This window comes from Carex rostrata, chromosome 6 (assembly GCF_964058835.1).
Source record: "Carex rostrata chromosome 6, lpCarRost1.2, whole genome shotgun sequence".
NCBI classification, from domain to species: domain Eukaryota; kingdom Viridiplantae; phylum Streptophyta; class Magnoliopsida; order Poales; family Cyperaceae; genus Carex; species Carex rostrata.
The window spans coordinates 12,334,487-12,358,681 of NC_135923.1; the positions used below are offsets into that span (position 1 = coordinate 12,334,487).

Consider the following 24,195-nt stretch of genomic DNA (forward strand, 5'->3'; position numbering starts at 1 on the left):
TTATAAAACGTATGATAAGAAGAGTCGCTTCCCAATGATGCATAAAAGATTAAAATATCAAAAAGTAATATTTGTGGAATTTTCTTCTTGTCAACTATATTAATTAAACAAGACTGAAATAAAAAAAGTTAAAGTTCACAATTGACACTGGCCAGTTGCTGTATAATAAATAATTGATAATGACAGTGCTTTTAATTAAACCTTATCGTTATTAATTGTGAGCTTGGGAGGATCGTTCATTCAAATTGTGACCTAAAGCCACCATTAGACATTTTCTAATGGATATTGACCCGCAATCCTCTTTGCAATTACCGTCTAGATTCTATTAAAACCACCAAAGAAATTTCCTAAGCCATCAATTGGATTGATGAACTCAATTTAGATCCCACTTGTTTCACTTTTGCTCAAAAGCTGATGGCGCATTTTGACAGTAGTAGTGGCCGTACAGACTGCAGTCACATTGACAACAATGACGACAACAATAATTATATCATCATCATAATGATATAATATAATAATGTATTGGAGGATAGTTCAAATATCTTCATTTTTTTATCTCATTATGCCTTCATTTTTAATTATAACTTTAAAATTTTTAAATTTAAGTCTTAAATGTTAAAATAAAACCGATATATATAATTTATGTTGTTTTATCTATGCACACGTGAAAAATTATGATTTTTCAATTTTATTTTGATTGTTATCAAGGGCTTGTAAAAATACACTAATGTAGACAATTTATGGGCATTGATTTCAACTTATTAATTCATATATATGTTAGTTTTATTTTATTATGTGGCCTATGTTATTATTATGCATCAATTTCATTTAAAGAATGAATGAAAACGCATATGAGTTTTTGATGAAAAAATTCAGATTGCTATGTAATAAATATACAGGTCCCAAAGAGTGCCACTAAAGAGTGTCTTTCAAAGGGTGCCACCAAAGGATGTCTTCAAAGAGTGTCTCCCAAAGGGTGCATGTAATAAATATACTGGTCCCAAAAGGTTGCCTCAGAGTTATAAATAGATCTATTATCTTATTTGGACATATCCCAATCACGAATAACTTCGTCCACTTATTTTATTGAAAAAGAGAAGTTAAATAAAACGTCTAAGGTCTCCATCATTACGTCTGAGGAAAACCATTAATGATCAATATTTACGCTTCCACTTAATGATGTCATCACTTCAAAACTGTAAGTTTAAATTACGTTTACTATTTTATTTTGGATTTACAAATTCTGGATTGTTTGTGTTCTAATTGAAAAACACATTATAATTTTATTATTTCTATCAATATAAAAAAAATTGAAATGTATTAATTTTTGTATGCATGCAGAGAGAATAATATAGATATCTAACGGTTTTTATTTTAACATTGATTTAAATTTTAAATTATTAAAGTTATAAAAATAGAGACAAAACTGTCAGAGGTCAACACTTTGGAGATCACCTCGCTAAGAGTTAGACGCTCTTTCAGTATGATGAAGACATAAAAAATAAAGAGACATTTGAACACTCTCAAATGTATTGATGTTCTTATAAAAATGTTAAGAAAACATAGTGAAAGAAAATGACAATTGACTCGACAAAATTTTGAAATCAAACAAATATTCGTTTTCTTTCATTATCGTACTTTCTTCCATTTGTTCAAAATTAAACCGGCTATATAGGTAGATGTCTAGATCTACATAAACCCTTTTTCACATGGTGATGCATAAATATGGCTACAACCTGGAAGATTCCTGAGATGAGATCATGAGAAGGGACTTGGTTTGATGCCTTTCAGTTTTCAGATAACCAAAAAGTTGATATGATACCACGTGGATTCCAGTACATCTTACCTTTTTCTATTTAGTGACTATACCTAATCTAATCTCTTATTAATACAGATTTATTTCGTACACGCATACACTCAAGAAATGGAAATAAATAAATAGGCAGATAAAATCAGATCGCACATTGCACAACAGTGCACAAAACACATCGGACCATAAACTGTAATCAAAAGAAAAGGCCGCCAGTGCGTTAGGAGAATATATATAAGAGAAGAAAACCAAGAACAATTCTACTTCAATAATCACACTTAATATAATTGTTTTAAAATAGCACACTTTATTACATCTGTTGTTATAATTTAATCTTTCAATTTCTGGTGGAATCACGAGAGCACCATTTAGAGTCAAACAGATTTTAGCCATTTTTATGCTTGAAAGAGACGAACCATGTACATTTAAAAGAGACGATTTTTTTTTAATAATATTTTTTTTTTTAAAAAGGCATAGAGTTTCATTGCCCTGAAACATAATATCTTACAGCTAACAAAATAAAAAGCAAAAGAAGAAAATAACAATCCAGAGGTAAATCATAGCTAAAGTTATGTGCACACAGGCACCAAAATATGCATAGTTCTGTGCACACAGGCACCAAAAAGCATAGTATGAGCACACAGGCCACAATCATATATTATCTACCATAACTACTCTAAGCCACACATCGGGCTGGAGTTAAAAACAAAAAGTTTTGCTTGATGTAATCAGTCAGAGTCCTCAGAGATCCACTCTATCACTTGGTCATCTCTAGTCTGCACTATTTGGATAGGGAAGCAGATCACCTGCCCTCCGGGGTGCAGGAAAATCATGCCCCCTCAGTCCCTGCAGCTGAAGCAGGTCATTTTTAAAGGGGGCCGATCACTGTTAATTTTTGAACTTGGGGCCCACTAACAGTGACTCTGGGGCAGAGGATTCGATCTCTTTGGATAGGCACTTCATCCATGTCTTGAGGTAGCCACTCGTTGTTTTTGAATAATAATTAATATAGAGACGGATTTACATGTTAATTAGGGGTGATTAAGCCAACCCTATAAATTAAAACTTAACAGTTTTTTTCTTTATAAATTACAATTTTTATAAATATTTTTAATTTTTAATTCCTCTTGTGAAATAAATATAGCTATAATAATTTATTAAACCTCAAGCCGTCGATAATTAACACTCACAGTACCCAAATGGGCCGAGTTGATGGCCCGTAATTTGTAAAATCTAAACAGGGAACAAAGAAAGCAAATTTTCAACCCAGCCCATTCAATAAACACAATTTCGCGCTTGATCCACCGCAGGCGCCATCACTGCACACGAATCCTTTCTTCTCCGAGTTCCGACTCTCCGCCTCCAGGATCTCTGACATTTTTTTTCCAAAGACTGAGAGCGGGTGGAGATGAGCGACAGGTCGAAGCAGTGGCAGCTTATCATTGCCGGCGCTGTCTTTGGCTCTCTCTCCACTGTAGCTTTGCTCAAACTTTTCAATAGGTTCTTGTATAAAACCCTACCACATCTCCCTCCTCTTCTGGCTACTTCCTCTTTTTTCTTCTCTGATATTCTATCTTGTTGGAAATTGATATTTGCGAATTGATTCAGGTATCATGTTAAGCAGCATGGAAAGATCATGTTGACTCAGGGTTTGTCTGAAGATGGTGCTAATGGTAAATTAATTTCTTTCAACGATTACCTTACCAATTTTAGTATCATTAGTTGTGATATCTTGGTTGGAACTGCTGTTTAAGTCTCGTTATAGACAACAAATGATGTTGGAGCATGTCCTGGACATGAGTGGTGTCTTACTGTAGCTATGTATTGTAATATTCCAGGCTGCTAATTAAATGTTTATTACTCATGAAACTTTATATTTATGAGTGATTGTTCTTTAACAGGTAAGGCTAGCTATGAGGATCTGACAAGAAAATTTGTTGGTTCTGATCTGTTAGCTGATGAGATTGTCTCCGAGCAGCTTACAAGGTGTGTATAATTTCGTACAGTTAACAAATCAGTAATCATTATAGTTGACCTACTAATCTTAACTCTCCATCATGGGTAATACTATAAAAGGTACAATTCTTTGCATCTTACGTTTTTTATTTCTGCGGTAGGAATATACAGTTTTTTGGCTTAGAGTCACAGAGAAAAGTGACTCGATCATTTGTGGTAATCATTGGACTTGGAGGAGTTGGTAGCCATGCTGCTTCAATGCTGCTACGTTCAGGGGTTGGCCGGCTTCTTCTCGTGGATTTCGATCAGGTACGTTTAAAAGCTCTGTTATTGGTTTTACGATTTTGATTATTGCTTTTTATATTTGGTGATTTAATAACTGTAGTTTGTGAAAAAAATAAGTGCACATCAGTTAGTACACTAAAACTTCAACCAATTCATACAAGTTTCAGGTCCATACCGATTAATCTTGATTATGAATAAATAGTTCCAGTTATGCTCTAACCCGGTGATAAAGCTTGAACAACAGATATTGCCTATATTAACTAATAGATGAATTCCCAATTGAACTTCATTGAGCTTCAATTTACCCTCAATTGTGCAATTAAGTCCTAGACTAGCTCAGAAAATGGGTAAAAGATGTACCATAAAGGGAATGGCACCACACTGGCAGGTCCATAATAACTATTAATTTAGGTTTTTTGCAACCTGACCACTTTGACATATATAAATTATAGTTGCAGCTTAATGGAAACTTTTGATATTATGAAAGGTATCTCTCTCATCCTTAAACCGGCATGCTGTGGCCACTAGAGAAGATGTAGGGATTCCTAAAGCTTTGTGCCTCAAAAAACATTTTTCTTCAATTTATCCTGAGTGTCAAATAGAAGCTAGAGTGCAGCTGTATGATTCTTCATCTGAGGAGGAGATTCTTTCTGGAAATCCTGACTTTGTTCTTGATTGCATAGATAATATTGACACCAAGGTATATTGCATATGTTGTAACTTATCTTGATGCTGCATTGTTATTGTTGCCATCATGACAACTTACTGTTGTTTCTTTCAAATTTCTCTATTTGTCAGTTCAAATAATTTGCAGGCAATTATTTTTCTTCTTTCATTTTATTAAAATGTGATCTTATAATTAACAAAAGTTGATATATTTTTACGTTTCAATTCTTTTTTGGTTGTTAAATGTTTGTTTATTGATTTTTGTCAGTAGTTATCATTTTATTCAGGTGGCACTTCTTGCTGCATGTGTACGTAAAGGCTTGAAGGTGCTCTCTGCCATGGGAGCTGGTGCTAGAGCAGACCCCACAAGAATTCGTATTGCAGATTTGAGAGAATCAACCAACGACCCCCTTTCTCGTGCAGTATTTTACATTTTGTCCTATTATTTGTTTTATATTTCAACAGACGTGATCTTATTTTGTCCCCATGCTTTTCTCCAATTCTCTTACTAGTACTTTTGTAGGTTAGATATCGCTTGAGAAAAGATTATGGAATTGATGGTGGGTTTCCGGTAGTATTTTCTATGGAGAAGCCCAAAGTAAAGCTTCTCCCTTTTCAAACTTCAAAAGAGGAAGAAAATCCACTAGATTATCAGGTCTTTATTTTAGGCCTATCACCAAATTTTTTTTTATCCTTTGCTGTTCATTCTTCCATTATATATGAAATTATGATGCATGCTATTTGCGATTTTAAGAAGACTTTGCAAGTTATATCAAGAGTAAACTTTTGAGTCTCGATATAATTACTAAGTGTACTGTTGCTCTGCTAAGAATTAAAAATTATTCTATTACAGATTGTACCAGGTTTCAGGGTCCGTATAATACCGGTATTGGGTACCATTCCTGCAATATTTGGGCAAGTAATGGCCACTTATGTGACAACCCAACTAGCAGATTTTTCGATTCAAACTGAACCAGTGGTCAATTTGGATTTAGACCACTATCGTATTCTTCATCAGCGCTTAATCGAGCATGAGGAGATATTGTATGGATCAGCCGAACAAGTGCTGGTATGGTGTTATCCTGCTTGGCTTTCTTTTTATTGTTTGGGAAGTTTTATGCAGGCATCAAGAATTGAGACTTGATTTCAGGTGGATATTGAAGAAATAGTGTACATTGTCAAAGAATTATGGCGTGGGAGAAGTGCCAGAGATCAAAATCAGAAGGATGTTGGCCGTAAAATGTGGAGGTCTGTCAATGAAATGATGCTTGTTAGGTAAAAATCATTCATTTATCATTCATTTATTTTATTTTTAAAAGGATTTCTGTAAGTTCCTCTGCCAAAATTATGTAAAAATATTTACCTCTATCTTCTGACAAATATCTTGATTCTCTTGAACATCTAAACCTCAGACAAAATTATATATATATATAGGGCACGGCTAAATTGCTGCCGGCAGCATTTCACATTTTTTGGAATTTAAGAAGTATCAGATTTTCATTTTTCTGAATTTTTTTACTATTTATTAAGCCACTTTGAAAATCGCTGATCCAACGGTGGCTTCTGATTTTATTGTTTTGTTAAGCCACCGTTGGATCAGTGATTTTCAAAATGGCTTAATAAATAGTAAAAAAATTCAAAAAAGTGTAAAATTTGGTCTCCAAGCACATTTCAATATAGAGATCACATCTAACGGTTCAGATCGACTTTTTGGATTTTGAAAACGAAAAAAAAACTTATAAGCATATACACTCATATGCTTATGTAAGTAGAGTAGCCAACCTATATATATATATATATATTTTTTTTTTTTTAGTTCTGAATGTATGAAACTAAAAGTGGTATTTGTATGGTCCCAATGATGTACACATTGGTACCTGATAGTTGATACCATTTTTTTTTTATAAAAAGAAACAAAAAACAGAAAGATCTCTTGAAATAATACAATATCATGCTCCTTTGTAAGAATTGTTGCCTTTTGAATTGTTGCTAGTTAATTTTTCCTTTTCTACCCTTGCTTATAAAGTTCTCTATCTTGCTTCCTTTTATCATTCCAGGTGGGACAAATCTAAACCGGCCACTGTTTCTAACCTGATACTTCTTAAATTTACGGAGGTAACAATCTATCCAAACCATGATACTTAAAAAAATTGCTTTTTTTCTTTACAGTTGTGAGATGCTGTTTCATCACTTCTAGTGTAGAACCCCTTCTAGGAGAGACCTTTCTGTATTATTTACTCTTTTAAAATAATATTCTTGTTTGTTTCTTCAGGCAGATGCACATGAGTCAACTACTCTTGACCAGATAAAGGAAGAAGAACCAGAATTTTATACTATGGTGATTCGTGTTCTGAATCGGGCTGAGATAGACTTTGCGTTATGAAGTATGTTTTTCTTTTCTTTTTGCTTAAAAATGGTTTAAAATATTTGAGGTTCTGTTTGCAACACATTTTTCGTAGTTTGTAAAAAAAAATAATTAAATTTTGAGCTTTTTTTGTATTTCCTACACTGAGAGTGAACTAAATCAAGCAAACTGAATCTAAGTGCTACACAAAATTTAAGAAAGGGTTTGTTGTAATTCTTTCCTCTGACATAACCTTGTTTTTGATGGTACCAGTTTCCCCTTTGCAATTATTGAGAAATAATGGTTTGTGTTAAGTGTAAAATTGGATCATGGTTGGGTGTGGTTTGATTACGGTAAAATAAAATGGTGAATATTGCTTAAAAATGAAAAGCATTCTCTAACCAGTTTCTTTTGTTGCAGTAGCTTTAGAGAGTAGTAAAGCATCAACTGGCTGTCCATTTGCTCGCGTGGATTTTGAGTTGCGCTTGCTGATTAGTTGAGGGGAATTTTGATGGCTTGATTGTAGCATTTTTCAACACTAGGTCGAGCTTCTTGATTAATTATTCTTCTTGTTGCATTTTCTTTTCCATTGTCGAATCAATTTATATTCCTATGCCAATAGTACTATAACACAGGACTTGGATAATTATAGTCCTCACCTTCTTTTAGGAGATGCAGTTTGATTTATGTTTTCTCGTAAAATAGATGCTGGGATCAACTGGGGTCCTAATTTAAAAAAAAAAAAAATGAACATGGAAGGTATGTCGATAACAAGCAACAACAAGCAGCCTAGCTTAATGTCAATACATGAAGCATCATTAACTGAGATCTTAATTTGGTTTCTTAAACGTGAGCGAAATCAGATTGTTCTGCAGAAGAGAATTTCCTTTGTACAATCCAACTAATAAATAGATCTAATAGAGTAAGGCTACCATACATTGCAATGCATAGACGTTTTTGTGCATTGGACTATAAGTCACCGGATTCAAAGTCTAAATAGCCGATCCAAACCGTTCATCTTGTTTTTCATATTAATATGTGCTTAGAGACCAAATTTTACATTTTTTAGAATTTTTTACTATTTATTAAGCTACTTTAAAAATCGCTGATCCAACGGTAACGGTAAAATAAAAAAGCACTGTTGGATCAGCAATTTTCTAAGTGGTTTAATAAATAGTAAAAAAAATTCAGAAAAATGTAAAATTTGGTCTCCAAGCACATATTAATATGGAGAACAAGATAAACAGTTTGAATCAATTATTTGAACATTGAATCCGGTAATTTATAATCCAATACACAAAAATGTCTATGCATTGCAATGCATAGTAGCCTTACTCGATCTAATATATATATTCAGAAAAATAAAATACGCAAATATGCCAAAAACCGGTAATATATTAAACACCAGCTTAAAGGCCTCATGGCAATGTGTTCGCAAGTTCAAATGCACTGTAATTTTAAATCGATGTCATCTCACAAAGTCGCAATAGAAGATTAGAAGTGAAGTTTTTGTCCGTCTTAAACGAACAGCTACTCTTATTACACTACAATTCAGCAGTGGCATCAGATAAATTAATAAAACAAACCGTATGCAACAGTAACTCCCTCACAATAAGAAAGAAAACTAATATGAATAGAGGAGGGCCTTCATTTTTGTACTTTCATCATGCCTCCATTTTTTAAAAACTTAAATAACTCAAAGTTTAAAACTTAAACATCAAAGTAAAACCACTGGATGCGATATATGTTATTTTCTCTCTGTGTCCATAAAAAGTTATTACATTTTGATTTTGCTTTTATCTGAATCAATAAGTTAAAAAATCAACGTCTAGAAATTATCTACATTAGTATACATTTTTACAAGCTCAAGATGACAACTAAAACAAAGTTGAAATGCCATAATTGTTTACACGTGCATAGATAAAATGATGTAGTTTATATCCAACGGTTTTATTTTGAATTTTAAGATTTAAATTTTGAGTTATTAAAGTTTTTGAAAATAAAGACACAATAGAGACACAAAAAATAAAAGAATTTGAACCATCCTCATCCTCGTGTGAATAATAGAATAAATAAATTGAAAACGAAATAACCTACACAAATAAGAAACTTGTCTCATGAGTAACGGGCGCTTGTACTCGAGGATAAAGTCTACAAAAGTATTCTTTCAGTGAGTAAGAAATTGGGCCTATAAATATCTAGAATTTAAATTCCTTTAATTTGTTGGATTGTGATTCTGTGAATATATCATAGCCCAACAATCAAGGAAAGAAGAGAAAAAAAAAATAAGGAATAGTCTAGGGAATGGAAAGGATCGGTTGGAAGCATTTTCATATTCATACCTATCACAAATTATCTTTATCCGTATTCTACCCTTACCCGTTACAAGTTACCTTATCTGTACTCTACCCTTATTTGTTGTAATTGTCGGAGAGCGAAATGGTAGCGGATAAATAACGATTAATACTTGTATAATAATTATTTTTATTATTTATTAAATAAAACACTAAAACACATTTATTTGTCAAGTATTTAATCACATTACTAATATGAAAATTAATTACAACTAAATTATTTTTTTATCAAAACACAAATATCTTTGTTCTTTAATTAAAAAAAATCAGGCATGCAAATAAAAGTAAGATGGTCAATTGTTCAAATGTTTTAATGGTGAATTATGTTTAACACAGTTACATAAATGATTAATTATTCAAGTTAGAAAATTTAATAAATTTTGTTTTTCAAATTCAAGAGTAGTTGCCAGTTAAACTGTTGGAGATGAATAATAATTCAATGCTTATTAAAATATATAATATATATAACTTGAGTAAAGCTAGGGTGTGACATGCTCACCAAGAAAGTTTGGTGAGCATAACTCCAAAAGTATATCGGATCGACGTCAAATGCCGAATCCAAACCGTTGAAATCCATGTACTTCATGAGTGATGCATATACATGCAAAATTTTGAAAGTTTCGAGTTTATTTACTACACGGTCAAGTGGTCAAAGAAATAATAAAAATTGAATATGTAAAATAACTTATAATAAAATGTTCGTTTCTTTGACCACTTGACTGTGTAGCAAATAAACTCGAAACTTTAAAATTTTGCATGTATATGCATCAATCATGAAGTACATGGATTTCAACGGTTTGGATTCGGCATTTGACGTTGATCCGATATATTTTTGGAGTTATGCTCACCAAACTTTTTTGGTGAGCATGTCACACCCTAGCTTTACTCATATAACTTTTTTTATAATTACTCAATCGAATAATGGATATTGTCTTATAGAATATGGAATATGGTACGGGTCGGGTAAACGGATTGACACCCTAGAAGAGTCTCTTCCCCGATCGTCAAAAGCCGCACCGAGTCTTTATTTCCAATCAGACTAAACAGCTTCGGCTTTTCTCCCCATACTCTCTAATCGGGGCGAGGTAGTATCCCATTTTTCATGGGTCCATCTAGGGTTTTTATCGCCGTACACTTCCTTCTCATCTCTGTTGCTCATGTCTATGGCTCAGTCAATGGTTAGTTATTCGATTTAGTGCTTCCTGAGGAAAAAATGGAAGTAAGAGCTTAATGTTTGAAGTAAGGGGTATTGCCGTGTTGGGAACTGACACTCAATTTTGATACAAAAACATTAAATTAACTGTACCAAAACTTAGTGATAGGTGCATCCACTGATTCTATTTTGGTGTAATTAGTTCCATTTAGACCTGGGAAAGGTTTTATTGCATTTTTTTTTTGTTTAGTAAACAGTTGTTTGAATTTGACATTCTCAGTTTGATTAAGTGAACTTTACGCACCGACACCTTTTTATGTTGTTAACAGGAGTTGATAGCACAATGGAGTCAGTTCCAGATCTAGAGAAGGTTATGTACTTGAATGTAGAAAGCTATCCTTGTGTGCGGCTCTTGAATCTCTCTGGTGAAATTGGTTGCTCTAGTAAGTCTCTATAATGGTATAGCCTTTTCTGTGTAGATTTTGGAATCTAATGGTATTCAAATACCATACCAGTGACATCTGGTGTGATTGAGTGTTTTTCTAATATTATAACATCACGTGCTTGTACCAATGGAGTGAAGTATCAGCAAACAGTTAAATCTGTCTATGATACATTGTACAGGCTGTACTATGCTACAAGAATATTTGGTATAATATGGAATAGTTAATTGTGATCTCTTGTCAGATCCAGGTACTGATAAAATTAGTGCACCAATTGTTAGACTGAAGAGTAGCACCAGTCCTTTGGCTCGTCCATCTACAGTTCTCCTCCAGTCAGAACAAATGCAAGATTTCTTTTTGAGGTTTAGCATCTCTTTCCTCACACCATAGTTATTACCTGACATGATTTATAACTTTCCTACGTCAAAACTTTCCTTTAAAAGGGACAATCTATATGCTGAAGCCTGAAAGTACCATTTAATTGACTTGAAGGAAGGGCTACTTGAATTTTTTTTTCTGAAATGTGTTGCCCACTTTGTAGGGTTCTGTGAATTATTTTGGTTCTTTATGTTTTCTTATAATTCCTTTATACGAAAATAAAGTTAATACTAATAGTTATTAGCTTGCTTTAAAAAGATTCAACATTATACAAAAGATCTGATGAAACTGCACCTGGTGCATTCAGGGTCTCCAATGATCCAGAATTCTCCAAGAATATTGCTGGAGTATTGCTCGAGCCAAGTGACACAGTAAACATGTCTTCAGGTTACACTTGTATTTCAAGCTTATTTTATTACTGCCATGAACTTTATTAAGTTCTATCAAATCCTAATGATACTTTTTTCTTTTCAACTATAAAGGGTTTTCTCCAGCTGAGAAATTCCCACAAGCAGCTTTTGCACCTTACAGCAATACAAGTTATGAATGGAATCTCCCTGTGAGTTTCAAAGGAATTGTGATATTATAATTTTAGAGGGTCAGAAGAAAGCTTCATTTGTCTAATTCTGCTATTGTGCAGGGCTCTGGTATCATGTGGAACAGATACGACTTTCCGGTATTTTTGCTCACAAAGGACAGCACTTCCACCCTTAAAGAGGTAAGGTTTCCATTTCTTCCTTTTCCAAAGATAAACAAAGATAATTTGGTTAACTTCATCAGATTTATCACATGTAATGCCATGTTCATCACAGATTGTCAGTAATATAAATGAGGGAAGCCCAGAGAATGTTGCGGAGTTTGATCTGGTCATGCAGGTTCGCCTTCTAGTTTCTACGAAGTAAATTTGTATATTTCATGTAATCTAACTGAGGAAAGAGTGTGAGATTGTGACAAGTTCTGAATTGCTTCTAATTCTATCTCAGACGACAAAAGTTGGAACCCATGATTCAGAGACTTGTCTCAAAGAGCAGACGTGCCTACCATTAGGTGGATACAGGTTCTACCTGTTTCTCAGTAATCCTTGATTCAGTGTTGCTTAACATCATTTGTCATATAAAATGGACAGCATTTATAAGAGACCTGAATATGAAACCTAGGGTTTTCTGAGATTTAATTTCTTTTTTCTGATAACCATGTGTGAAGGGCAGTGTATGGTCTTCTCTACCACCAATAAACATATCATCTGTACCCACCAAGCCTATAATTTTGGCTGTTGCATCACTCGACTCTGCCTCCTTTTTTCGTGACCAAAGCCTTGGTGCTGATTCTCCAATATCTGTATGCTTTTTGATCTCTTACTATTCTCTAATTTGTACATATTCCACATCTTGAGAATGAGTAATAAATACTGTTGGTGATACATAGGGATTAATTGCATTACTAACTGCGGTTGATGCTCTTTCCCATGTTAATCATTTAAAGAAGCTTAAGAAACAGGTATGCACTGTTATTTTCATTTACTTGAAGAAATTCTTAAAGCTCAGCTAAGCCATAGTAAGCCTTATCGATGGGTATAAAACTGAAATAGATTATGTTCCATCAGTTATGCCACTTAACCTTCCATGTATAAAAGAGATGTATCAGTTGTTCCATTACTGATGGAAGTGGTGGTGGTGTCATGTCACCTAACAAGGCAACCTGATATGGAGAAGTGCTATTTGGTTTTGGATATAGTCAGTTATGACTCTGTTTCACATGACAGTTCCTTTCTTTTTCTTTTCCTTTTTTACCTTGTATCCAGATTGTTTTTACTGCTTTCACTGGTGAGGCTTGGGGTTACCTCGGCAGCAGAAAGTTCTTACAGGAACTAGATTTGGGCTCTGATTCTGTTAAAGGCCTTGGCAGCTCAATGATTGAACAGGTAATAATTGGTTTGACTTTGACCTTTCCTTTTTCAGTTAAATGTGTTCCTAGGTGGTATTTTACTTTTTAGATCTTGCACTCAGATAAATGAACTTATTTTGGTTTAGTATTACATTGTTTTTGTTTATAGCACCTCAAAATCTATGGTAACACATGCTTTATTAATATGATGAGACATTTATTTTTTATTAATAATATGATGACTTATTTATATAAAAAATTTGAAGCTTGATGATTTATTAGTTATTTGTGCTAACTGATAAATTAACTAGCAAAGCTTTTGCTAAAATTGATTATAATATTTCTTTTTTCAATCTGTGGAGAGGGAAACAAGTTCCTATATCATGAAATTCAATATAATATCTTTAGGAGTATTGTATTGAGCTAATTTTTGTTACATTTATTTTCCTTAAGCTGTCTAAGCTCAATGCTACAACTTATATACTATATATATTGAAAGGAGCATATTTGCCAGACTGTACTTTTCAGATAGTTTATTGCTACTTTTGTGTTGTTTGGTCTTCAGATACTAGAAATTGGTTCTGTTGGGAAAGGCTTAGTTGAAAGTGGCACATTGTTCTATGCTCATGCAGCAGGGGTGAGTTCTCAGTTGTTGCCTTTTCTGTTGTAACCAATACTTATCTATTAATAGATTTCAAACTGAGTTGATGGTCTTCTTTTCATGATTATTTTACTTATTGTCATTTCCTTAGGAATCGTCTGGTACAAAAGGAACTCTTAAAGCATTGGAGGATGCCAGTGAGTCACTTGGCTCTGACAATGTCAAAGTGAAAAAGGCATCGACTTTGAATCCTGGCATTCCACCCTCTTCCCTTATGTCATTTTTAAGAAAGGTTGGCAGAAGTAATTTAATTTTCTTTTTTCTCCTTTTTTTTTTTTTAAAGTTTTTTTTAGCATTGTATATCATGAAACTGCGCTCTTCTGTCTTACCAGAATACATCGACTTCTGGTGTTGTTCTTGGGGATTTTGATTCGCATTTTAGTAACAAATTTTACCACAGCCATCTGGACAATGCATGTAAGTAAAACATAATAAAAAAAAGCAAACAAATAATGTAGCAACTGCGTTATTTTACTGTCATATTTTCTTCAATTACAGCAAATATCAAGACTTCGTCAGTGGCAGCAGCAGCTGCATTAGTAGCACGTGCTTTGTACATTCTTGCCAACGGTGATGCCACACTCGACCTAATGACACTAAATGACATAAAAGTGAATGTATCTTTGGTCGAAGAGTTGGTTGGGTGCCTTTTGACTTGTGAGTCTGGTCTGTCTTGTGAATTAGTTAGGAGATATATATCTCCAATCTATGGCGACTGCCCAAGCCATTATGTTGGTGTCTTTCAGGACACACCATCGGCCATGGAGAAACCATCATATGTGGATGACACTTCTCGTTTTCTGTGGAATTTTCTGGCTGATATGACCTCTGAGTCAAGAGATGGTACAGGTTCATGTACTGGAGAGTGTGGTAATGTTGGTGACATGTGCATTGGTGCTGAAATTGAAGGTGGTGGTAAATGTGTCGTCTCTACAACCAGGTATATTATTTTTTTTATAAGCTGAAGAAGGTTTGAGGACTGGGTACAAGTATAGACACTTTTTGTGTCCCAGTAAGCGTCAATAATGTCCTTTCCCCCTCTTTGTATTGACTGGGATTTTATGTTCCTTTACAAAACTGTTTGAAATGTTTTCATTTCAGTTTGTTAATTATTTCCTGGTCATTGTAGTACTGTGCAGACATAAAATAGAATTGGAATTGATCATTTTTCAGGTATGTCCCAGCATATTCGACCAGGCTGAAGTACGAGAATAATATATGGCATGTGCTTCCTGCCAATCCAACAGATTCAATGGAATCCGTAGACCCAGTGTGGACTGAGAGTTTCTGGAGTACCATTGGTTTGAGAGTGTACAAAGTGGAGAGTGCTTTGTATGACCGCCTTGTTTTAGCCGGTGGTGTTTTTGTCACGTTTGCTTCTTACCTAGCTGTAGTGGTAGCCAGGACATACCTAGCCAAGGCTATTAAGCGCGATTAATATAAACCGGAGTACTGATAATGTGTGTTTCGAAGTTATGATTTTAGAACTAGCTAGTGCAGTATTGGGTGGTCACATGGAGATTGAATTTTGCTAAAATAAAATGTATGATGGATTCCTTTTTTTTTCTTTTTACAAGGATAGATAAGATTAATTGTAAATTTTACAAGGAGACGTGGATCGCGTACAATTATAGTTCATGGGCCTTTGCTTTCGTTTTCTTGCAGTAATCAAAACATATATCTATTCAATTTCCAGAAAGATCATATGAAGTTTTTATCTGTTTATGAAAGAAAGAAGAAAATATAGAAAAGAAACCACAAACAAAAAGTAAAAGAGAATGTTACAAAAAACAATCCTAGACTGAAACCGTAAAACATCTAAAATAGAATTCTAGTCTCGGAATTATACATGCAGTTCCTCAGAATGAGGATGACGGGTCTGGATTAGACGCGGTAAAGTAAATCATATTTGAAGAACGAATTCATGATTTTAAGACGGACTTTGGAAGGGCAGAAAAAAAGAAATAGCACTATTTTCGGATTAGTCATCTATTTTTATTTAAATGCAATATATATATATTTTCTCTCTAAAATTGGTTTATGTCAACAGTCAACTTTATTTCGTAAACTTGAATCTTTTATAAACATAACAAATTAGCATTATCTCAAATTATGCAACACAGAAACACAGACAACATTTGCACTATTCAAATAGCATAAAGTTAACGCTCTTTCAACAATAGCCGAATTAGTACTCTCAAATGAGAGTAGAATTAGGGTGTTCTTAAATTCACCAAGTTTTTTGTGAACTCAACTTTAAAACACAAATTGGTTTCAAATGACGAATTCTAACTGTTAAAATTCATGTACTTTACGAGTGATGCATTTACATGCAAAAAATTTAAACGTTCAAAATAATTTTGTATAAAGTCGCTTACGGTAAAAAAATAGAATGTTTATAAATTAATTTTAATGCATTCATTTTTTAAAAGTTTTTTTTTACCACTTTACTCTATACAAAATTAATTCAAAATTTTAAATTATCGCATGTTGACGCATCACACGTAAAATAGATAAGTGTCAATAGTTTTACTTTGTCTTTTGAAATCAAACCAATATGTTTTAGAATTAAGTTCATAAAAAGGCTCAGTAAACTTACGAAATCCCTAAATCTACTCCTTTTTGACATTATTTCTTACGCACTAACCTAAATAAAACTATTCATACACAAATAGTAGTCATGTATATGATCCATTTATAATATTCCTCGCCGCCTGTTTTGTATGCAGGCCGAAGCTGAATTAATTTTTTAATCATGCATTCTATTAGAAAATAATCAAATATGAATAAGATTATTATTTAGAGAACAACAAAAGTTTGAAGGTGGACACATTCATTCAATCTTTATATCTACGTCTGTTCATATAACATATATAGAGGTTGGCTACTCTACTTCTATAAACATATGAGGGCATATACTCATAAGTTATTTTTATATTTTTAATATTTAAATGGTCAACTTGAAGCACTCAATATGTTCTCCATACTAGAATGTGCTTGGAGACCAAATTTTATATTTTTTGAAGAATTTTTCATATTAAAAATAATAATACAAAAATATGAAAAACCATGTTTTGAAAAATTATGAAAATATAGTAAAAAAATTCCAAAAAATGTAAAATTTGGTCTCCAAACACATATTAATATGGAGAACATGTTAAGCGCTTCAGATCAACCATTTGGACATTGAAAACGTAGAAATAACTTATAAGCATATGGTCTCATATGCTTATGGAAGTAGAGTAGCCAACCTCAAAATATATATATATGAGGAGGGATCAAGTTACAACAAGCATTTTCTACATTTTCAAAGTCCAAATCGTCGATCCAAACCGTTAGATGTGATCTCTACAATAAAATGTGCCTGAAGACCAAATTTTACATTTTTTGTAATTTTTTTACTATTTATTAAGATGGGTACAAAAACTAGTCAAATTCAAACCATTGAATTTTGTAAAAAATTGTCGATCCAAACGGTAGCACTATTTTGTTAAGCCACCATTGGATCAGCGATTTTCAAAGTGACTTAATATATAGTAAAAAAATTCAGAAAAATATAAATTTTGGTCTCCAAGCACATATTAATATGGAGAACAAGATGAACGGTTCCGATCGACTTTTTGAATTTTGAAATTTCAAATTTGGACCGGTAGCACTTCGGCCCATATGCTACCGAAAGCATATTAGTCAATCTCTCTCTTGTTCTCCATATTAATATGTGCTTGGAGACCAAATTTTACATTTTTCTGATTTTTTTTTACTATTTATTAAGCCACTTTGAAAATCGCTGATCCAACGGTAGCACTGTTGGATCAGCGATTTTCAAAGTGACTTAGTATATAGTAAAAAAATTCAGAAAAATATAAAATTTGGTCTCCAAGCACATATTAATATGGAGAACAAGATGAACGGTTCAGATCGACTTTTTGGATTTTGAAATTTCAAATTTGAACCGGTAACACTTTGGCCGAAAGCATATTAGTCAATCTCTCTCTCTCTCTCTCTCTCTATATATATATATATGAGGAGGGATCAGGTTACAACAAGTTACCACAACTATTTTCTACATTTTCAAAGTCCAAATCGTTGATCCAAACTATTAGATGTGATCTCTACAATAAAATGTACTTGAAGACCAAATTTTACATTTTTTGAATTTTTTTTTATTATTTATTAAGATGGGTACAAAATTCAATGATCTGAATTTGACTAGTTTTTGTATTCATTTGATTGTAGAGATCACATCTAACGGTTTGAATCGATGATTTGGATTTTGAAAATGTAAAAAATAATTGTAGTAACTTGTTGTAACTCGAAAATTATTGTAACTTAATCACTTCTCTGTCTATATATATCTAACTACGTCCGCATGCAATCAGACGATAATTTTAAAAATCATGTTAATTTTCAAATATTGTATTGGACCTCATAGTATTGTTATATCTAAGCAAAAATATAATGTTTTTTTTAAAAAAAAAAAAAAAAACCAAAAGAGCTCAGTTCAATTCTTCGTAAAAAACGAATGGAGTGAAAAAGGAAAATTTCGTTTTGCATATATATCAAAAGACTTGAATAATTCGTAGACGGTAAGTTGAAACATATGATTGGATAGTTTTGATAGAATGAAGAAGCACGCTTCTGTCCCGTAGTGACTTAAATAATGTGCCTCTTTATTTCCCCATGAAGTCATAAAAAAGCTTCTTCAGTAGATCCCTTCATTTTATCCGACAAAACTATTCACTTTCTAGTCTGATGAAATCAAGTTCTTCTGTTACCTCTTCCATAAACAATTCTTGTAACAAGTCCCTGAAGACCGATGATTAGATGACGCCATGACGGAGCTTATTCGTTCCTATTACCTCCATTGTGTTGTGGAACCCATATAGCAGTCGTTTGTGACACCAACTGCGCCAGCAACTTGTAACGGAGGATTTGGTTTCATCCAGAACGCGTGGGCCGCGTATCCTCTGAGATATCTCATATTTTGCGTGACCGACGTGTCCGGTGCCTATTCGGGGTGACGTAGGGGGCCAGTATTATTTGAGCTTTGAGATTCGCGTATAACGTATTGCAACGGTTGAGATTTTCCAAAAAGTCACGCAAAATATGAGATATCTTAGAGGATTCGAATTCGAAGGCGTGAAGATGCTTGTGGGGACTTCTTTCCTTTTGGGATCTTCTGCGGCATGTAAAGGAATTTTGATCTGGAAGGAAAGTTTTTAGAATAAATCAGTAAGAGATCTTGGCTGAGGTGGATCATTCGTTGCCAGATGGAGTTCGTAACAAATCCAAACTCCTAACCCTCTCTTAGCTGTTGCATTGCAATGGGTCATGCAATAAATACCCTGTATATCATAACGATGGCTTCAATTTTAGGTTTTACACAAAAAATGTCATTTATGTTGTATTATTGTATTATCCTCTCAGTTTTAGTAAATATGTTATGACTTAAAAAAGTTTTTGATATTATAATATAAAACAAAAGTATTGAGGAGGTCTGATATCTAATAAAATCTTTTCATTTTTATTGAGCTATCAAGTAGTGAAGAGGGTTCCAACACCTCATGTTTTTTATCTCATAATATCTCATATTTAATATATTTGTTTTCAAAGTCAAAATTATTGATTCAAACCGCTCAACATAAAATTCATGCTAAAATATGCTTGATGATGAAATTTTATAATTTTTGAATTTTTTTTTTACTATTTTTTAAGATAGTACAAAATCATTGTTTTTGGACTCTTCAAAAACAGTAATTTTGTACTTATCTGAAAAAAATAGTAAAATATTTTCAAAAATTATAAAATTTGGTCTCCAAGTATATTTTAATATAGATATCATGTTGAGCTGTTTGAATTGACAGTTTGAATTTTAATAACAAAAATATAAAATATAAGACATGATGAGGTATTAGAACTCTCCTCATCAAAGTATCAATATAAAATATATAAAATTAACTATGTTTATATGACAATAACAAAACTAAAAAAGATAATAATGATAGTTGTTTTGTTAACAAGTTATTCTTATTGATAAAAATAGTTTGTCCAAGAATAAAATATTAAGAAATACCTGATCTTGCTACATACGTTAATATATAATTATATATCATCAAAACAAAATATCAAGCAAAAGATATATTATTTTAACTCTCAGACATAGATCAATCAAAACGTAAGAATAAAAATACATATTACAATTTGTCATTTGACTAATAAAACTATTAGTAATAAAATTAGATCTCAACTTTTGACTTCCTTTGTTGTTCTTAGTTTATGAATAAATTATGGTATATGAAATGTCAATTTTTATATTTTATTTTTGTGTCAGCATGAAAAATTCAAAAATAGAATATATTTCTCAAAAAAAAAAAAACAGATACTTCTAACTTCTAAGCAATATTTGGCTGAAGATATTTCTTTAATTATAAATTGGCTCAAATAAATCGACGTAAACTATAAATTGCATGATTAAGTTTGTACAAGAACAAGGGTACACCCGGCGTACCCTTAGCATTTCTATTCACCGTCTCTTTGCCACGTTCGACCCGGAAAGAGAGTAGATAAAAATAAGAGTATTAAATATATAAATATAAACAGATCATCACTACTCTCCTTCTTCCCACCAGCTATAAACGAAGCACTTCCTTTTCTAGTTGCCTTCCCGACCATAATTCTCTTCTTTCATAGAGAGGTGTTTGATTTGATCGTTTGTCATGGACTCGTTGTCGCTAAAGAGCTCAGTCTTCGAGGTGGCGCGGCCGCGCCTTGCCGGACTGCGGCGACCCAGGTCGGTATCTCTACGCGTTGCGGCTCAGGCAGAGCCAGACCTGAGCGTCAAGGTTAACGGGTTGGAGATGCCGAATCCGTTTGTTATCGGATCGGGTCCACCAGGGACCAATTATACTGTTATGAAAAGGGCCTTCGATGAAGGATGGGGCGCTGTCATCGCTAAGACCGTACAATTTTTATATCTATTTTTCTATAAGTTTCTTTTATTTTATTTTTTGAAAATTTTGTTCTCTACAATTTTCATGCGCTTTTGGATCTCAATAAGTATTTGGAAGAATTATATATATCTGTGGGACCTAGACTACAATTTAAAGTGGATATGGTCATATGGAAATATGCAAATTTATTGAGAATTGGATCTCAATAAGAATTTGGATCCAGTTATCTTTAGATGCAAACTGTCATTATATAGCTTCATTGTGTGATCTAGATGGAAAAACATCGAGAAGAGTTAATCATAGCAGGAAATGAAAAATTTGTAATTTATTTTGGAAAATTGTTACTCAATATTATTCTAATTTGTAATAGGTATCTTTGGATGCTACAAAAGTAATCAATGTGACTCCTCGGTATGCACGGCTACGTGCTTCTGGGTCAAACGGGTCAGCCAAGGGACCCATTATTGGCTGGGAGAATATCGAACTAATCAGTGATCGACCCCTTGAGACTATGTTAAATGATTTTAAAAAGTTGAAGGAGCAGTTTCCTGATAGGATATTGATAGCTTCTATAATGGAGGAGTATAATAAAGCTGCTTGGCAAGAGCTCATTGAACGGGTGGAAGAAACTGGAGTGGTACATATTGCTTCCAACATTATCTTCTCATTTTTTTTTCTCAAGCAAGAGTATGTTAACAATAGTATGTCAATATGGTCCTGCAAGGTAGAAATATCTGAATAATATCCATTGAAAAAACTACAACTATTCTCGTTTGTTTTTTTTCCTGAATTGTAGCTCCTGATTGATAATATACAAGACAGCTGATATAGAATTTGGTTCAACTAATCTTGAAATTAATAATTCTGATACAGATCATTATATCACTGGAAGGTTCAATAAAATTCAATAAAATCTCTGCTACTTGAAATTACTTTTTATTTTGTGTAACCAGGATGCTTTTGAGATAAATTTCTCATGCCCACATGGCATGCCAGAGAGGAAGATGGGTGCAGCTGTGGGGCAAGACTGTGACTTATTGGAGGAAATATGTGGCTGGATAAATGAGAAGGCCACCATACCAGTCTGGGCAAAGATGACCCCCAACATAACTGATATTACACAGGTAAGGATAAGAATTTCATTTTTTTAGATCATAAAAAGTTAATATCTGTGGTTAGTCTTTGTCATTTGGCTTTTTGATTAATTGGTTTGTTCTTTCTGTTGTTTAGCCAGCGAGGGTTGCTTTGAAATCAGGATGTGAAGGTGTTGCTGCTATCAACACCATCATGAGTGTCATGGGGATCAATCTTGACACTTTAAGACCCGAACCTTCTGTTGAAGGGTTAGTTCTGTAATTTTTCTCAAGATCATAGTCTTAATAGATCTGGTAAATGTAGTCTTGTACTGAATTTGAATGATGTGTTGCAGAAGACCAAAATATCTACTTGTCATTATGACATTTTGGCCATAGCTTGGTTTTGAAGCCGCAATTAAGAAAGTGTCTGCACCCATCTTCCTCTCTGGCATGCCATAGCTTGGTTTTTAACCCCTGTTATTATCATTGAAGCAATAAAAGCATGAAATATTATAAAGAATATAGTGTATTCTATTTGAGACCAAATTATACTAAAATAGTAAAACCTCAATCAAATCACAAAAAACAAGCCATAACAATTGCAACTGCAGTGTGGAAAAGGACAGATCAATCTATTGGATGGTCATTGTCACATTGGGCAATTATGATTTATGAACATTAAAATACATTTAAATTCTGTCCATTCAGATACTCTACACCTGGTGGGTACTCTGCAAGAGCAGTACATCCAATTGCACTCGGTAAAGTAATGCAAATTGCAAGGATGATGAAAGAAGAATTTAATGAGGGGCAATCTCTTTCTGGAATTGGAGGGGTTGAAACTGGAAATGATGCAGCCGAATTTCTTCTACTCGGTGCAAATAGTGTTCAGGTGAATCCCTAATTGTGAAAAATAGCTTCCCTTTTAGCTGATCTCAGTTATTTTTCTTCTGGAATAATGAAATAATTAAACACCTTGTTTTTATCTGGCTGTGATAGGTTTGCACTGGAGTGATGATGCATGGTTACCCTCTTGTAAAGAAGCTCTGTGATGAGCTCAAGGATTTCATGAGGAAGCATAATTTCTCCTCTATTGAAGATTTCAGGGGGTATGACTTGTGCCATATTTCTTTGATTTTTTTTCTAGTTACAAAAGAAAGAAATGATGATTGGAAATTGAAAGCATTAGGAATTACTCCATCAATCTGTCAGACACTGATTGACATCAAAAGTTGATTCTCTTTTCAATAAAAAAAATGTTGATTCTCTTTTTTGTGCCAGACTGGCTTAGAATATATCTGTTGGCATAATTTGTGATTTCGCTTAGCAGTTGGCATAGATGCTGACAGTAGAGATATATGCTGGTATTAAAAAATGAACTAGAAATAAAAAGTGAATACTCCCCAGACTTGTCTTTCTTTACCCTTCTTTTTTCTTAATTTCATGTTCATATTTCAGGGCATCGCTTCCATATTTTACTACTCATACTGATCTGGTGAAGAGGCAACAGGAGGCAATCAAACAGAGAAAAGCTATCAAACAGGGCCTCCAGTCTGACAGAGACTGGACAGGAGATGGCTTTGTCAAGGAGTCCGAGAGTATGGTTTCTAATTGATCTTTCACCATTCAACCTTAACCTCTTTTATACTCTCTTCACAGATAAAAAATGTTCAAGCTGAATAATGAAATGGGTATCTTATTTATGGTTGTTAATAAACTATGAATATTTTTTTCTTGCGTTGCTCTACTTTGCTCTTGATTCTTTTGGTCTTCAATGTGTAATAGATTTAAAACTAATATAATCCGAGGTACATGAAACTATCCCATTTGATCGAGAGTAGCAACTTGAATCAAACTTTTTGTTAAGAAAAAAAGACAGCGGAGGAAAACACAGAACTTCAAAAGTTAGAAAAGTAAATATAAAATAAAGGATACAAATCTTGCATTCTTTTACAGTAAAAACACGGTAGTCTAGCATGAACGGCCATTTTTATTAATATCCCTAAAAACAAAGAAAATTTTAAAAATGCCCTTGTCCCCAAATTTTTATCAAATATGTTCTGACCGCCTGGACCCAGGGCGGCCCAAAACACACAGTGAGGCGCCCGTGGCTGGGGCGCCCCATGGTAACTAGCGGAGCGCCCTGTGGCCTTTGCCTTTTTTTTTATTTTTTTTTTATTTTTTTTAGAGATGTTAGTATTTTGATTTGAATAATTTTGTGAAAAAAAAGTTTTC

The 24,195-nt window shown here is 33.4% G+C and overlaps 3 protein-coding genes across 8 annotated transcripts; all 3 read left to right on the plus strand.

The window, feature by feature from the left end:
* Window positions 1-3,123: 3,123 nt before the first annotated feature.
* Window positions 3,124-7,734, plus strand: LOC144555704 (NAD(P)-binding Rossmann-fold superfamily protein). Of its 4 annotated transcripts, XR_013512085.1 has the most exons (13): window positions 3,124-3,310; window positions 3,419-3,483; window positions 3,712-3,796; window positions 3,928-4,075; window positions 4,539-4,751; window positions 5,005-5,139; window positions 5,241-5,372; window positions 5,571-5,786; window positions 5,868-5,992; window positions 6,775-6,832; window positions 6,990-7,105; window positions 7,233-7,284; window positions 7,482-7,667. XR_013512085.1 is itself a non-coding variant. In XM_078304107.1 (12 exons), the coding sequence occupies exons 1-11, from the start codon at window positions 3,219-3,221 to the stop codon at window positions 7,098-7,100; spliced, it is 1,380 nt and encodes a 459-aa protein (XP_078160233.1). In that variant the 5' UTR covers window positions 3,124-3,218; the 3' UTR covers window position 7,101; window positions 7,485-7,734. The 4 variants fall into 4 exon arrangements, 3 of the variants coding, with proteins under 3 accessions (XP_078160233.1, XP_078160232.1, XP_078160231.1); XM_078304107.1 differs by lacking the exon at window positions 7,233-7,284 and having other exon boundaries at window positions 6,990-7,101; window positions 7,485-7,734; XM_078304106.1 differs by lacking the exon at window positions 7,233-7,284 and having other exon boundaries at window positions 3,125-3,310; window positions 6,990-7,101; window positions 7,482-7,734.
* A 2,668-nt stretch (window positions 7,735-10,402) lies between these two features.
* Window positions 10,403-15,592, plus strand: LOC144555405 (Zn-dependent exopeptidases superfamily protein). 3 transcript variants are annotated; one of them, XM_078303722.1, is made up of 16 exons: window positions 10,403-10,593; window positions 10,898-11,011; window positions 11,256-11,373; window positions 11,697-11,776; window positions 11,872-11,948; window positions 12,030-12,107; window positions 12,202-12,264; window positions 12,373-12,446; window positions 12,598-12,727; window positions 12,815-12,886; window positions 13,191-13,310; window positions 13,839-13,910; window positions 14,026-14,166; window positions 14,267-14,351; window positions 14,433-14,874; window positions 15,108-15,592. In XM_078303722.1, exons 1-16 carry the CDS (start codon window positions 10,518-10,520, stop codon window positions 15,370-15,372), a joined length of 2,007 nt encoding a protein of 668 aa, XP_078159848.1. In that variant the 5' UTR covers window positions 10,403-10,517; the 3' UTR covers window positions 15,373-15,592. The 3 variants fall into 3 exon arrangements, with proteins under 3 accessions (XP_078159848.1, XP_078159849.1, XP_078159850.1); XM_078303723.1 differs by lacking the exon at window positions 10,403-10,593 and having other exon boundaries at window positions 11,293-11,373; XM_078303724.1 differs by lacking the exons at window positions 10,403-10,593; window positions 11,256-11,373 and having other exon boundaries at window positions 10,935-11,011.
* Window positions 15,593-20,458: 4,866 nt separating this feature from the next.
* On the plus strand, window positions 20,459-23,787 carry PYD1 (pyrimidine 1). Its single transcript, XM_078303725.1, has 7 exons — window positions 20,459-20,893; window positions 21,255-21,521; window positions 21,838-22,008; window positions 22,115-22,227; window positions 22,669-22,852; window positions 22,960-23,069; window positions 23,419-23,787. Exons 1-7 carry the CDS (start codon window positions 20,651-20,653, stop codon window positions 23,573-23,575), a joined length of 1,245 nt encoding a protein of 414 aa, XP_078159851.1. The 5' UTR covers window positions 20,459-20,650; the 3' UTR covers window positions 23,576-23,787.
* Window positions 23,788-24,195: the final 408 nt, after the last annotated feature.